The following is a 14,114-nucleotide window of genomic DNA, read 5'->3' as shown; positions in this document are numbered from 1 at the left end:
CCTTCAAGGAAAGAAGGATGAATCCTTTAGTGTAGTAGCCAGAAGAAGATCATGAATATCGATTCCTTATGAAATCCTATAATTAAAATTATAAAAACCTAATAATTTGTAGAACAATTCATACTTAACTGGTAGTAGTAGTAAACTTAGATGTGTAATAACATTTAGAATTTTTTTGCTGAAAAATATTGAGATTTTCTATTCTCTAATTAAAAGCTGTACTTAGTCCTACTCACCTTCTTGTCAATATATTCCACAGATCTGTATAACCTATCTATAATTTTCTAGTGGAACCTTCCACCATTTTGAAAGAAACAATTTAAATATACCTGCTGATAATGGGATTCCAAAAATGTCTTACCTAAAAAGTAAATTCATCTATTTGTCAGTAGGCTATTAAAAGTTTTGTACCTGAGTGTTCTGGGCAACTGCTGTGCCTTTTAGACAACTATCTTAAATGATTTTTAGTAGCTCTAATTGGAATAGGAATCCAAATCCTACTCAAATGGTCAATAATTTTTTCATGTAAAGCAGAGTAGATTTTGTTTTATCTTCTTGGGTTTTTTTTTTTTTCAACTTCTTCTTTTAAGTTGGTGTCAGGCTTTATGATTTACATGTTTTTCTTCTAAACAGCATTTTGCCATATTCTCCTTTCTAATGCATCCTGTCCTTTTTTGAGTGAGTTTACCCCATTCATATAGAGTGTAATGATTGTTAATGGTATGTTTTCCTCTATCCTATTTTCATATCATTTTGATGTGACATCCAGAAACCAATCATTTTTTCCCAATCCATAATCACTGCTGTATTTGTACAAAGAGGTTAGCAAGAGAGAGCAGGAATGCTGTCAGTACTACGGGTCTATGCTGGATGCATTTTTCTTCTCCCTTCTATCCCCTAACCTCTGTTCTCTTTTCCTCTTCTAGATGACAGCCACATTTTCTTATCCCTTCTTTGTTTCCTGAATATCCCTTCCCTTCTATTCTTCCTTTCCCCCTTTCCCTTTTGTTTCCTCTTTGAGTTGAATCCTTTTTGTACCAAATGCTGGGTTTGTTCAACCCTTTTTTGACTGATTCACATAACTCTTTCCTTATATGTATAGTTTTCTATTTGCATACCCTAATTATGTGAGACATTCCCCTACCCTTCTTTTTTCTGCTCTAGTTTACTAGGGTTTTTTCCTCTTTTCTATCTTTTGAAATTCTGAAAATTTAACAAATATTTTTCAGGGCTTATTTAACTTCTTGTATGAACCCAAATAACATTAGGGTAGGACATTTATATTAACTCTCCCTGTTAGAACATAAATTCTTCATTCCTGTTCCTTCTGATTTGCTTTGTAATGTTTTTCTTAACTTTTCCATTTGTATTTCAACGTTTCTACTTAGTTCTGGTCTTATTTGATATAATATTTGAATTTCTTAGAGATTACTGTTAAGATAATCTTTGCTAAGGCCTCGTTCCATGAAAATATGCCACGATCTCCTTCAGACCCGACTTTACTTGTCAGTAAAATGTGGTTAAATCCTGGGCTTAAGGAATTATAGGATTCCAGAGAGACTTAAAAATTTCCAAATTCTTAAATTGTCTCAGAATAACTAGATTGTGATCTTTAGTAGGCCATTATCTTCTTAATTTAGTTTTTAATAGCTGATCTGAAAAAAAAAATGAATTTAGGCTTAAGCCACTCATTCCTCATTAAAGATGAAAAGTCCAAGAGTATTTAGTTGTCTGTGTTTCCTCCTACTTTAACTTTCTGATTCAAGCCTCTTTGCTTCATTTTATTCAGTGATCTGTTACCATATTAATCTTCCTTAAGTACTGTTATTGCTATTTCCTCTTCAGAAACCTTCATAATCTTTCCTATCATACTGAATCTAAGCTCGTGTCTGATTTTTTTGAACTCGTGTTTTTCTTTGCTGTTGATTGACAAACTTTTAAAATACTTACTATATGTTTAGTGCTGGGAATTTTAAATGAAACAGCCCTCCTCTCAAGGAAAGAGGAGGTAGGTAATATGTGCACATATAAGTTCTTCTGAGCTTCACAAAATTGATGTTCTAGGTATCTGTCTTCATGATAAGAAAATTGAAGGAGATTAAGTGGTTTGCCCTCAGTAGCTCAGTTAGGAAATAGCAGAGGCACTGTTGCATTTTAGGCCTTTATGACTCCAAGTTAGACATTTTATTGGCTGGGCCATATGGCCTTTGCCAGTTTGAGTTTTAAAAAAAAAAAAAAAAAAAAAAAAAAGGGCTTCTTACTCCACCCTTACTTTTTGTTGTTCAGTTGTTTCAATCGTGACCACCTCTTTGTGATCTCATTTAGGATTTTCTTGGAAGAGGTACTGAGTCGTTTGTATTTCCTTCTTCAGCTCATTTTACAAGGGAGAAAATTGAACTAAATGGGGCTAAAGGACTTGCGTAAGGTTACCCAGCTAGTGGGACTTCTGAGGCTGGATTTGAATTCTGGTCTCTCCTGACTTCAGTCTTGGTGCTTTACCCACTAACTCCCTAACTACCCAAGCTTTCTTACTGTCACTCTGAAAGAACCCACATGATTGCCTTCATTATGTGCCATTTGCTCTTTTCTACAAAGATGCTGTTTTCCTGTCTGGGTTTGTATTAGTATGTTCTCAGCTGGCTTGTATATCCCTCTTACTTGAAATGATCCAAATTATGCCTGTGATTCTAAACTCGGCTCACATTCTGCAGAGAAGTTCTAGTTTCTGTCTCCCCCTGATTATTAACACTTAAGAATCCATATAATACCCTTTCTTCCAGCAGTGTTTTTACTGGGATTATATCCTAAAGAGATCTTAATGGAGGGAAAGGAATCCACATGTGCAAAAATGTTTGTGGCAGCCCTCTTGACAGTGGCCAGAAACTGGAAACTGAGTGGATGCCCATCAATTGGAGAGTGGCTGAAAAAGTTATGGTATTTGAATATCATAGATATTATTGTTCTGCAAGAAACGACAGCAGGATGATTTCAGAAAGGCCTGGAGAGACTTACAGGAACTTATGCTGAGTGAAATGAGCAGGACCAGGAGATCATTATACATTTTAACAACAATACTATATGATGATCAGTTCTGTTGGACATGGCTTTCTTCAACAGTAACTTGATTCAAACCAATTCCACTTGTTCAGTGATGAAGAGAGCCATCTAAACCCAGAGAAAGGCCTGTGGAAGCTGAGCTTACATTTTGTTTTCTTTCTTAGTTCTTTTTTTTCCCTTCTTGATCCAGTTTTTCTTATGCAGCAAGATAACTGTATAAATATATATATACATATATTGGATTTAACATATATTTTAACATATTTAACATGTATTGGACTACATGTCAGCTGGGGTGGGGATGGGGGGAAGGAGGCAAAAATTTGGAACAGAAGATTTTGCAAGGGTCAGTGTTGAAAAATTACCCATGCATATGTTTTGTAAATAAAAAGCTTTAATTAAAAAAAAAATTAAACAACAAAAAAAAAGAATCCATATACTAAATTTTAACATTTCATTATCTATCTGCTTTTGTTAATTCATTCTAGAGTCAAACAACAGCAGCCTCAAGACACACACACAGAGAAACAGAGAGAGACAAAGAGACAGACAAAGATAGACACACAGAGAGAGGCACAGGCAGAGAGAAAAGGGGAGAGGCAGCTGCTTGCTAAAAAAGGAAGAGGGAAAAGGTGGATAAGTAACTAATAAGCACCTATTGTGTGCCAGGCACTGTACTAAGCACTTTACAAATATTAATTAGAAATGGCGAGTACTTCAGAATCTTGACTTCATGTCAGCAAGGGTTAGGCTTCTTAGTGGAGGTGACATGGCTTTCCAAAGCGTCAGTGAAGTTCCTAAGGACTGCAAAAATTGGGAGGAAGAAGAGGGTGTGTTGATTCATCCACACCTGGCCAGGAAGTAGGGGGCAATTTTAGGGCTTCTCTTCTAGGGAAGCTGGTGTGCTAGAGCAGACATGGGTTATATCCTTAAAATCTTGAAGTTTGGGTAAAGAATTTGGGGTATTTAGGTGCTAGATAGTAGAAGAATGGCTTGGAGATCAGACTTGTAGTTTTCCTGGTTTCTTATTCTACAGATGTATCTATAGCTCAATACTGATATGGGTATAGCTAGATGGAGCTTAGAAAACATAGGCATTGGGAAGATGTGCAGCTCTGATGACCTCCAAATCACAGACATCGCACCATCTGTCTCCATATAGACAGCTTTCTGTGTCCCTCTCTGTCTCTCACCTTTCTCTTCTCTGACAGCCACCAGCACCCGTGCGAGCTCTCTTGATCTCGTGTCCAGACTATTTATAGCCTTTTGGCTGGCCTCTCTAAGTCCCTCCCTACTTTTGTCCTTTCCCTACTTTTTCACCTTCATATTCAGTGAACTCTTGTGGCCCCCTATTTACCTTCAGGATCAAAGACAAAAATCCTTTATTTTGCTGGTCGCTTTCTACCCTTGAAGGTTTCTTATACATCATTCCTATCCACATAATCTGCCCTCCAATGAAATAGATGTTCTTGTTTTTCCTTGATTAGGAGACTCCATTTTCATTGGCTGATTCTCATTCCTGGAATTCTTTCCCTTTTCATCCCTGTAATGTGGGTTCCTTTAAGTCCTAGATAAAAATTCCATCTTTTATAAGAATTTCCTGATTCTCCTTAATGTTATTGCCTTCCTCTCTGTGATTTTTGTTCATTTCCTTCTGTCTTTGCTTTTGCATAGTTTTCATGGGCTGTTTTCTCCATTCAGTGGTAAGCATCTTCAGCATAAGAACTGTTTTTGCATTTCTTTGTATCCCAGGGACTCAGCACAGTATGTGATACGTAGTAGATGCTTTGTTCACTTAAAAATTCTTGCAAATAGTTTATCTTATGCTTATGCCTACAGCATATAGTAAGGATAAGTTCATTTTTTAAAAAATAAAAAAAATAATTATTTTTTTAAATCAGTAAATAAAACATACTTTTTTTTTTTTTTTTTTTTACCTTAGGACTATTTCTATCTCAAATTTGTGAAAAAATGGCTGAACATAAATTGAAACATTAATTTGGGTAATGAAGAGTACATTAAAAATAGATGAGAAGTGTATAATGGCATTTAATTCCTGCAGTTCAGATACCCTGTATACTACTCAGCAGTTCATCTGGCTATGGATTATGAAACAAAATATCATTATTTTATATTTGTTTCTTCCTGCTCTTTCCCTCCCCACAATTCATCCCCATCCTTCACCCCTCATGGAAGAAGTTCTAGACTGGACCTGACTTAGTTTAGAAATGGACAAAAAGACTCAGCTTTGTTTCATTTGAGTGCAGCTCTCCCTTTACCCTACATTTTCCATGATGGTGGACTTCTGTGCCACATTGGGAATTCTGTCAAGCCTGAAGAAAGCCGACTCTTCCTGCCCTGGGATTTTATGACTTAGGTGATCAAGAAACTGTGATAAAAATGTGAACCTTAGTTCCTGCAACTAATTAAACCTGGAGGATGATTTTATTACCTTTATTGGGAAAGTGAAATTCAGTCCCAATCAGATTAGTAGTTTTTATTTTTTTTCTCCCGTCCCTGGAGAATATAGGAAATGAAGAGATTTTTAATGAAATCATTTTGAAATATACAAAAATAAACAAGTATATGTAAATGAGATGTTACAAAGGGAAATCTTTATGTTTTCCCTCACTGAGCCCAAACTAACCAGACAATAAACCACTTTCTTACATTAAAAAAAAAAAAAAAAAGATTCATTAATGCTTTTTTAAGTCATTGCAGGTATTATATTATAATGTGTTAATTTTATCCTAATTGGTTACATTTTTAATGAAATCTGAAAAAGTTTAATGGTTTGGAGGAAGTTGTTGGAGAAATAATCAGGGTAAAATTAAGGTCTAAATACTTTAGCATAAGCCTGCCCTTATTTTGAGGAATTTGAATGAATTATGTTTTTAATCTATGTAACAGCAAGAATTATTTCTTCTAGGATTCATTTATATAAAATTAAAAGTTAGAATGAGTGTCATGGTTTCTCTGCTATAAGGTATATCAAGTTTCTTATTACAAATAAGCAAGTACAACATTTATATTTAGTGTGGAGAAATTAGTGCCATAGTTTTTGTGGGTAATCATAAATTTGAAATGCAAAGACTATTTTGTTAGGAATGTGTATGTATATTTGATCTTATTTAGTGTTCTTGCCATATTAATCATCAATTAGAATACTAATGAGATAATTTGTGGGCTCTTGTCATGTGTAAGGTACTGTGCAAAAACGAGCATAAAGTAGAATAATCTCATACATTCTGTTGGGGAAAAGATAATAGCTATGTTAATAATTAGTGATATAAGGCAATAAAGAATTACCAAATAAATTCTATAGATAAGAATTATCATTGAGATTAAGAAGAAAAAAAGTGAGAAATCTAAAAATTGGCAGGAAATAGTATAACATCCTGCATTTAGTAAATCTTTGGCATCAAAATTAACAGAGGAGATTGGAGTTTGAATTACAACTTAAAGATTAGTTTGAATTTGTCAAGATGGAGAAGAATGAAGAAGATAGTTGAAGCAGAGGAAATGAGAAAAGAAAAAGAACATAGGCAAAGTGAAAGTATGTTCTGGTAATAGAGAGAATACAATTTTCCTTTAAGCTAAAAGAGATTTTTAGGTGTTAGATTTCCATAGAACTTAGATCATTCTTCCCTTTATTCTTTTTTATTTTTAAGATAAGAAAACTGAGAATGAGAGAGGTAATCCAGGTAGTAAATAGTAGAGATTGGTTTAAGCCTAACTCCTCTGACAGATCTAGTGTGCTCTTCTTTATCAAGTCTGGGTATTGAGTGCCATACTCAAGACTTTTATCTTGTAGGCAGAGTGGAGATAGCAGGAGAAAGGATGTGACCAGAGTAATGCTGGCTGTGATTTACAAGTTGGAACAAGAGCATTTGGGGAAACATCTTGGAAACTATTACAGTAATCCAAGCATAAAGTGAAGGTGATGGCAGCACAGTTAGTAGAACAGAGAAATTTTGAGTTTACATTTTCAAATGATAAGGTGGGGTGAGAAACTATTATTCATTCTTTGAGTCATTTTGAGAACCCTGGAATAGGTGAATTCTGGTGTTTTCTTTTCCTCCCAAGCTCTTGAGTTCATGATTTTTAAAATACATTTTTAAAAAGTCAGAAAAACCATAATGATAACTGTTTTCTTGTAAATTAAGAGTTCATTGGTTAGTTTTTCTTACCATAGCTCAGAGTACACATGCATGCTTTTATATAAATAAAACATAATTTAGAGAAAATACCTCAACATATTTTTAATGGATTAGAAAGTATATTTTTCTATAGTTTTCATATGTTAATATCTTTTTTGTTTGTTTGTTTTCTAACAGGGACCTGAGAAACAATCTTATTAGTACTATAGATCCAGGTGCTTTTTGGGGGCTTTCCTCTTTAAAAAAATTGTAAGTATTTGATCCTATGACATTAATTTGAATTGAAACAAATAGCTGTTTTACCACTTGGAATAGTTATATGAATGTTCTAATAAATGTTAAAAAGAGTTGCCAATAACCATATTACTAATCTTTAACCTCAGTGATTGGTAGAAGATTTTAAATTTATTCATTTATTCTGCTCAGTGCTTACTGGTATAGATGTATTATCATGAAATTTACTAAGTATTGAACATGAGACTATTTGTGTGACTACTGTTTTTATTTATATTAGCGTTTAATATAGCCTAGTATATTCTTAGGATTTCTTAGGGTAGGTAGGAGGGTGTTTACTTTTAATAGTATTTGCTATCATTTAAAAAAATTATTTCTTTTTCTACTTAATTACTACCTAGTTAAATCTATTTACATTCATTTATTTATAGTATTATTTGTATACTTTTAGTGTTCAGTATATATTAGTGATTTCTTGCTTATTTTGTAGTCCCAATTGCTTAGGCTTTGTAAAATAGCCAGTACAGTTTTTGTTGCTGTTTGTGATGACCTGAACATTTTGATTACCTGTATTTAATGTCTGTTCATAAGCTTTTAAAAAAATGATTTTAATAACATAATAGTAGATGTATTTTCTCATAATCAGTTAATTTATATTCCCATTTAAGGTTAACTTTGCATTTTTTAAAAATAGAATTTAGAGAATGTTGAAATTCCTTGAAGAAGAGAGGAATAGGGAGATTGGCTTACTATTACTGTAATTTAAAGTAATAGTTGGTTCCATAGCCAACAACTAATTAAAACCCTTTTCTAACTCTAACATTGTCACCTGATATATAGGCAGTTAAGCCAGCTGAAGAAGACATTTGAGATTTTATTTGAAAATAAAAAGAAGGATTTGTTATCTAGTACTTTACCAGCTAAAAGACACTAGAATTTGGCAATCTCTCTCTCTATTTATATATATATATATATATATATATATATATATATATATATATATATATATATATATACACACACACACATACACACACACTTCTTTATACATAGTAATATATATGGGTATATATATAGAGAGAGGACCTAAAATATTTTGAAAATGGCATAATTAAAAGCAGAAATTAAAATTATCTTTGCTGACTTTTTAGCTAAGTATTTCAAAGAGAAGGAAACAGTGGAATGTTTAGTCAAAAATTTTCATAGAAGGGCAGAAATTTTGTAAATTTGTCAAAAGTGACAGATGTATAAAAAATGATCAGAATGACAAGAGGATAGTATAGACTATAAATAGTGTTGTATAGTGGATGACATATAGGACATGGAGTCAGGAAAACTTTAATTCAGATCTAACCTGTGATTTCCACTATATGAATGAGTCACTCTGCTTTAGGCACCTCAGTGGGATTTATCGATCTTCTTGTCTTTCTTCATTTCCCTCTACCCTCCACTCGGATGAAATCAGAGATCACAAATCACAGTGATTACAGTGGCTATTTAAAAAATAAATAAATAACAGAAATGTCATATTAAAATAATTATATTTAGACAATGTTAGAAATAAATAATGGAAATACCTTCAGATTACTTATTTAGGAGATAGGAGATAAATTATATCAATTTATTTTTTTTTTTGCCACGGTGATCAAAATTGCAGTTGTTTTAAGCTGATGACACCGACATAGAAAGTAATATGTTTCAGAATTTTCATGAATTGGCTTAAAAGTCCTAATAGCATTTAATAAATAATCCTCCTTCAACCACTTTTTCATACTGCTCACATTTTCCCCCCCCATCACCCTCGATTGTCTGGGTCTCCTCTCTCACTTATCCAGTTAAAAAGCTCATTTAGCATATTGGCATGAGTAATCTTTCATTGTGTAAGACGCCATTAAGAATTTAATCTAAAAGGGGAACCTCTAGATCTCCTCATTCCACCTTCATTTGTGAAGTTAAATGAAAGCTAAAGAAAAGGAGTATGAAACAATGGGAGGGTAGAGAAAGCTAGTAAAGCAGAAGTATTATTCAGGAGGTGGGTTAGTTGGCTCACATTTTGGGCCTGATGCTTACCAGCTGTGCAATTTTTGAGCAAATGACTTAAACTCTCAAAAGTTTTCCCAGTGGGCTTTTGGAGAATAGCTATGTGTCTGTGTTCCCTTCTCCCACCTGCAGTATCCCCGTGGACAGGTAGTCTGGATGAATGTGCTTCTCTGGCCTTAAGCGATTCTTCCGGATATCTCATTTCCCATTTATATAGATGACCACTGACAGTGGGGCTTGAGTCTCTCTTCTCTGTTCCACCTCTTTGGATCTCTGATTTAAGACTGCTCCTGTGTCATTTTCTTTGTGAAATCTTTTCTGAGCCCCTGGCTGCTGGTGAGATGCCCCTGACATTTTATTCAAACTTTAGACCTGAGAAGAGGCAGCTTGGGGAAATGGAGAGGGAGCCGGCCTTGTTTATTGGCTGACTATACTGAAAATAAACAGTACTGTACATCTGTGCTTTCTTCTACTGAAAGGTGAGCATTAGCTAATCTAACTGAAACCAAACTGAAAAATCAGATGTTGAACATTTATAGGGAGGGGAATAAACTTTTTTATTTCTTTCTTAGGGATTTGACCAACAACAGAATAGGATGTTTGAATGCAGATATATTTAGAGGACTCACAAATCTTGTTAGATTGTAAGTATGCCTTTTCTTTCTCTAAAATATTAAAATGTAATGAAATGTTTTCTTGATAATTTGTTAAGCATCAGCTCTGTACTGTGGGTTGCAGTAGAACGGGAGATGACTGTTGCCTCAAAAAGCTGGTAATCTAGATTTATATTCTTTGAGAGCAAAGATAGTTTAAAACTAACCTCGTTTTTTACTCTTGTATTTATGTATAAATATAGAATAAAATATAAGCTTTTCAAGAGAAGCTAGTCTTCAATGCTTTGTCCTTGTATCTTTCCTGGTAGGTGCTTTAACAAATACTCAGCCATTGATTGATCTTCACATTGCCTTAATTTGTGCTTCCTTATTCAGTGAGACTTTGTCCATTGGTAAAATACTATACATTTGCAGCTCTTAACTGTTGCTACTTGTACTAGTCAACTGTTGAGGGTCACAGTAGTGACAGCTCTAGGCTGGAATCCAGTTATGGATTCAGATATTTGCTAGTTGGGTCATCCTAGCCAAGTCGCTTAACCTTTGTCTCCTTCAGTTTCCTCATCTGGAAAATGAAGGTAACAGCAACAGGTTTGTTGTGAAGATGAAATGAGACAATATTGAAAAATATTTAACACAGTTTTTTGTACATAATGGATACTTAAAAGCCAGCCTCCTTTCCTCCCTTCTTCCCTCTGCCCCTTCCTTTTTTCCTTACTCTTCTTCCAGAAATAAAACTATTAGAAATAATACTGAATTTGAGGAAGTTGGAGCCTTCTTTTTAATTTAGGAAAAAGTTGTTTTACTATCTAGCTGTATTAATTATTTAGGAAAATTATATTCTTTTCAATATATCTTTTTAATATAAAATTAATCATTAATACCATTTAGTTTTTGAACAAGTATATAGCAAAAATCCATTTTGTTGGACTGTTGTTCTTTTTGTTCTTTTTGATATTGATTGAATTAATTGTATTTATTTATTATATATTATATCAGAAATAATCTCAATAGTTTTTTAAGCTAAAGAATGGTATATTTTTCTATTTTAACTTTTAAGACTTTATGCAAGAAAATGTTTTCTCAGATATTAACACTCAAGTGGGAAGTAAGTTTTAAGCATTTCCTGTTTTAATTTTATTTTTGAGTTGTTATATACTTTTGACTGTTTGTTTTATTAATAACTGAAGCAGCATGGTACAGTGGAAAGATTCCAGGATTTGGAAATTAGAGAACTAATTTTGCCTATTCCATTATTGTTGACTTGGGGTCAGTTACATCAAATATGTGGACCTCAATTTCCTTATCTGCATAATGAGAGAGCTGGTCCTATAAGGCAATTTTCAGCTTAAAAATTGTGATCCTGTGATTCTTGAATATCTAAAATCCCTTCCAACAGGGCACAGAAAAGGTTATCTGAAGACTGATTTTTAAAAAGTCTCATTTAGCATTAGATTAATGCTTCATTACATTAAAAGGCTCTAGATCTTGTCCTTTTTTCCCCTATCTCCGTTAGCTCCTAGTATATTATGTATTTATAACAAGTTTTCTTAGAACAAAAAGGTAAATTTTTTTCCCTAGCTATAATAGTTTGAAACTGTTAAGAACCATTTAGTTAAATTTCTAATGCATAACTTATTTAAACCTAAAATAAATAAAACTTAAAAGGATCTCTCTGTAAAACTAGAGACCTAATTTTATAAAACTCACAAGATATTAAAATTGGAGCTGGAAAAGGTCCTGAAAAGTCATCTAGACTGGCCCATTCCTTTTTGTAGGTGTTTCAGTTATAATGTATTCTTTGTGATCCCATTTGGAGTTCATCTTGGAGTAGTTTGTCAGTCTTCCAGCTCATGGCAAATCGAGTTAAGTGCTTTGCCCAGCATCAGGCTAGTGAATGTCTAAGGCCAGATTGGAACTAGGGTTGATGAGGCTTCCTGAGTCCATGCCTGGTGCTCTGTGCACTAGGGCGGTGCCTCATTGCCCCAGATAAGGGAACTGAGGCCTTGGGAGATTATTTTTCCCAAAGTTATATATAGGCAATAAATTGAAAAACACAGATTAAAATTCATGTCATCTGACTCTACATTCAATGTGCTATTCCAGTGTGCCACATTGGCACACTTATGATAATATGACGATTATGCTATTTGTACTTTTAAAATGGGGAGTGAAGTTCTGTAAAAATGGCATCTAAGTAAATATTTATTTGAAATGACAAGAAATTTCTTTTTTTTTCATGCAGAAATCTTTCAGGAAATTTGTTTTCTTCATTAGCACAAGGAACTTTTGATTATCTTGGCTCCTTACGGTCTTTGTAAGTAAATTTTTTTTATTAATTAAATTAAGAAAATTAGGCCATTCGATTCATTTTTTGAAGTGTCTGACCCTTCCTGATTTTAGTTGATTTTCTTAGCAGAGATACTGAAATGATTTGCCATTTCCTTCTCTAACTTGTTTTACAGATGAAAAAATTGAGGCAATTTAACTGAGGGTTAAATTTAAGCCCAGGGAAGTGTCTGAGGCTGGATTTGAACTCAGGTCTTCTTGGCCAAAAGCCTGGTGCTATTTCCACTGTCCCACCTAGTTGCCCTTTTATAATGTTGAAATTTTTCATAAGTAAAAAAACAGTAGTTTTCTAAACCATATATAGTATATACCATTCCTGTCTACAAATAAAACAAGTATTTATATCCTTTAAATGACTCCTGGTAAATTTCAGTTTTTCCAAATGTCTTATAAACCAGCATGTTTTTGATCATAATACTTGGTGTCATACTCTTTTCTTTGACTTTTTCATAAATAGATGATTTTCCTTTGGTTTTATGTACTTTCTCAACAGCAAACTTTAATTCATAATATTAGTTGTTTAAGGACATTTTATGCTTTTGGATTTTAATTTTGTTTATCCTAATTGAATACCAAAACCCTAAAGATATTTTAGAATGCTTTCTTAAAATAATAGCTTTTTATTTTCAAAATCCATGCAGAGATAGTTTTCAACATTCACCCTTGCAAAAGCTTGTATTCGAAATTTTTCTCCTTCTCTTTCTCCCTACTCCCCTCCCCTTGACAGAAGTAACCCAATGTATGTTAAACCTGTTCAATTCTTCTGTACATATTTCCACATTTATAGAAAAATCAGATCAAAAAGAAAAAAAAATGAGAAAGCAAAAAGCAAGCCAATAACAACAACAACAAAAAAAGGTGAAAATACTGTGTTGTGATCCACATTCAGTCCCCACAGTCCTCTCTCTGGGTTCTGATGCCTCTCTCCATCACAAGTCCATTAGAAGAGTCTTGTATCACCTCATTGTTGAAAAGAGCCATGTCCATCAGAGTTGATCATCACATAATCTTGTTGCTGTGTAAAATGTTTTTTTGGTTCTACTCACTTCACTTAGCATCAGTTCATGTAAGTCTCTCCAGGTTTTTCTGAAATCATCCTGCTGATCGTTTCTTATGGAATATTCACATACCATAACTTATTCAGCCATTCCACAACTTACAGGTTTCGACTCACTTTTCAGTTCCTTGCCAGTACAAAAATAGCTTTTGCACGTGTTTTTGCACAGTTTTGCACAAATGGCTCCTTTTCCCTTTTTTATGATCTCTTTAGGATACAGACCCAGTAAAAACACTGCTGGATCAAAGGGTATGCAAGAGTTTGGATAACTTTTGGGATATAGTTCTGAGTTGCTCTCCAGAATGGTTGGATCAGTTCTCAACTCCAACAACAATGTATTAGTATCCCAGTTTTCACATATACCTTCCAACATTTATCATTATCTTTTCCTGTCATTTTAGCCAATCTCATAGATGTGTTATGTAGTGATACCTCAGGCTTGTCTTAATTTGTATTTCTCCAATCAGAAGTGGTTTAGAGCATTTTTGACTAGAAATGGTCAAAATTTCTTCATCTCAAAATTATCTGTTCATGTCCTTTGATGATTTATCAATTGAAAAATGGCTTGTATTCTTACAAATTTGAGTCAGTTCTCTACATATTTTA

General features: G+C 33.6%; 1 protein-coding gene across 1 annotated transcript in view; it reads left to right on the top strand.

Annotated features, from left to right (window-relative positions):
- ADGRA3 (adhesion G protein-coupled receptor A3) overlaps window positions 1–14,114 on the top strand; it is a 125,020-nt gene that overhangs the window by 43,351 nt on the left and 67,555 nt on the right. Inside the window, exons 3-5 of the mRNA XM_031943068.1 lie at window positions 7,395–7,466; window positions 10,064–10,135; window positions 12,348–12,419. Coding sequence (XP_031798928.1) covers window positions 7,395–7,466; window positions 10,064–10,135; window positions 12,348–12,419 — 216 coding nt within the window. The remainder of the gene's footprint in view (window positions 1–7,394; window positions 7,467–10,063; window positions 10,136–12,347; window positions 12,420–14,114) is intronic.

This window comes from Sarcophilus harrisii, chromosome 6, assembly GCF_902635505.1.
Source record: "Sarcophilus harrisii chromosome 6, mSarHar1.11, whole genome shotgun sequence".
NCBI classification, from domain to species: Eukaryota; Metazoa; Chordata; class Mammalia; order Dasyuromorphia; family Dasyuridae; genus Sarcophilus; species Sarcophilus harrisii.
This window is presented reverse-complemented; position numbering and strand designations above follow the sequence as displayed.